Here is a 1,816-nt window from a genome sequence, read left to right as displayed (position 1 = left end):
TCTGCCTCGGTGCCTGTGGAGCAGGTGGAGCTTCCTGCTGCAACCCCAGAATCTGAAGCAGAATTAACTGCTACTATTTCTGAAGCCATGGTAAGTCTTTGTCCTTTCATTTCTGTCTATCCTTCGTGCTTTATCCTGTCCTTGTTTTCTTTTACATCTTATTCTTTTTAGGTGGAAGTGCCCGGAGCTGCAGGAGCCGTGGCAGTGGTTATTAGCCCTTTGAAGCCTGTTCTCGCAGCTGTAAGTTTTCACCATGTCATGAATTTTTCTTTTATTTATGCCTTTTTCTAATCCACAATTTTGGTTTTGCAGATGCCTATCCAATCCCGTGCTGTTTCAACCATCACAGCCTCCTTTGCTGACCCAGAATTGGCTAAATTCGAGGCTATGGACTTGGACGCCCAACTGGACAGGCTGGAGAAACTCAGTTCTACCCCTAACAAGACCAAATTCAAAGCAGTGGATGAGGCCATGGAGAGGGTGAAGGTCTGGCAATCTACTGAGCTGAAACTGGAGGAAAATAGGGAAGCTGTAGAACAACTGATGAAAGATCTGGACCTGCTGCACAGGCAGAACATGGCTCCTAGGCCAATTCTTGAGATAAGTCTGAACCTGGCCAGAGATGTGCTTAACCTTCACGATCGCTATGAGGATCTCAAGCCTACCTTCGAGACTTCTGAACTCTGCAAGACAACTCATGACGCTAATTTGGCTGATTATGCAAAACAGAAGGCAGAACTGGATCAGATGGTCGCGGGGTACAAAGAGGCCAAGGCTACTACAGACAGGCTGGAGAAGCAGATTGAGGAGCTTCAAAAGCAGCTGGCAGAACGCAGGGAGGTACAGCGCAAGCTGGGTGCTGGACTGAGCTCCAAGACTAAGGCCACTTTCCTGGTGCAGACCATGGTTTCAGCCTCCAGGCCAGCTTTGGAAGTTGCAGAGGCTTCAATCCACCAGGGACTACTGCTTCAGAAGGAGCTTTCGATTAAGAAGACGAGTCTGCAGGAAACCCTTAGAAAACTAGGATTTTAAAATTCAGATTTTGGAATTGTAATGAACTGGTTGAGTCACCAAAGTGACTATTTGAAAATGAAAGTTTATTTATTTTTTGGAATTTCGATTTCTCTTGACAAACTGAAATAAAAGATTATACTAATACCGAACTAAATCTTAAAACAAGATCAAACAACAGTTTCAAGTTGTTGCCTTTCTATCCCAGGATCTGTCTGCACAGCCTGCGAATCCCACATAGTTGGATAGAATTTCTTTAACCATTTGCCATTGATTGGCGCAGCATGGACTTCTCCATCTCGATCCTGCAGTCTGTACGCCCCTAATCCTAGGACTTGGTTAATTATGAAGGTCCTTCCCAAGTTGGTGACCATTTTCCATAACCAGCTATATGTGTTCCGAGGGGCAGAACTGCTTTCCAGACTATTTCTCCTTCTTCAAAACTCTTGTTTTTAACTCTCTTGTTATATGCTCTTGACACAGCCTGTTTTCCTGCTAAGAGTTTGTTGAGGGTATCAATCCTACTCGCGTCCAACCCTTCCAGTTCTAATAACATGGCTTGGTTGTAGTCTTCTCCAACCAATTCTTTTTGATGGGCAATTCTGAGGGATTGGACTGCTATCTCCATAGGCAGAATTGCATCGTGACCATATGTCAAAGCATATGGAGTCATACCAGTCGCCTCCCTTTTCGAAGTTCTATATGCCCATAAGGTTTCTGACAACTTCTCATGCCATTGCTTTGGATTCTTCTCAAGCATTTTTCTGATAATATTGATTATCACTTTGTTACTTGATTCTGCCTG

The 1,816-nt window shown here is 44.3% G+C and overlaps 1 protein-coding gene across 1 annotated transcript; it reads left to right on the top strand.

The window, feature by feature from the left end:
* The first annotated feature begins 312 nt into the window (after positions 1-312).
* On the top strand, positions 313-1,032 carry LOC148294199 (uncharacterized). Its single transcript, XM_088253256.1, has one exon. The coding sequence runs from the start codon at positions 313-315 to the stop codon at positions 1,030-1,032; it is 720 nt and encodes a 239-aa protein (XP_088109382.1).
* The last annotated feature ends 784 nt before the right edge of the window (positions 1,033-1,816 follow it).

Source organism: Prunus avium, chromosome 5, assembly GCF_965620075.1.
Source record: "Prunus avium chromosome 5, drPruAviu1.hap1.1, whole genome shotgun sequence".
NCBI classification, from domain to species: Eukaryota; Viridiplantae; Streptophyta; class Magnoliopsida; order Rosales; family Rosaceae; genus Prunus; species Prunus avium.
The sequence above is the reverse complement of the archived record's forward strand: the minus strand, read 5'-3'. Positions and strand labels throughout refer to the sequence as shown.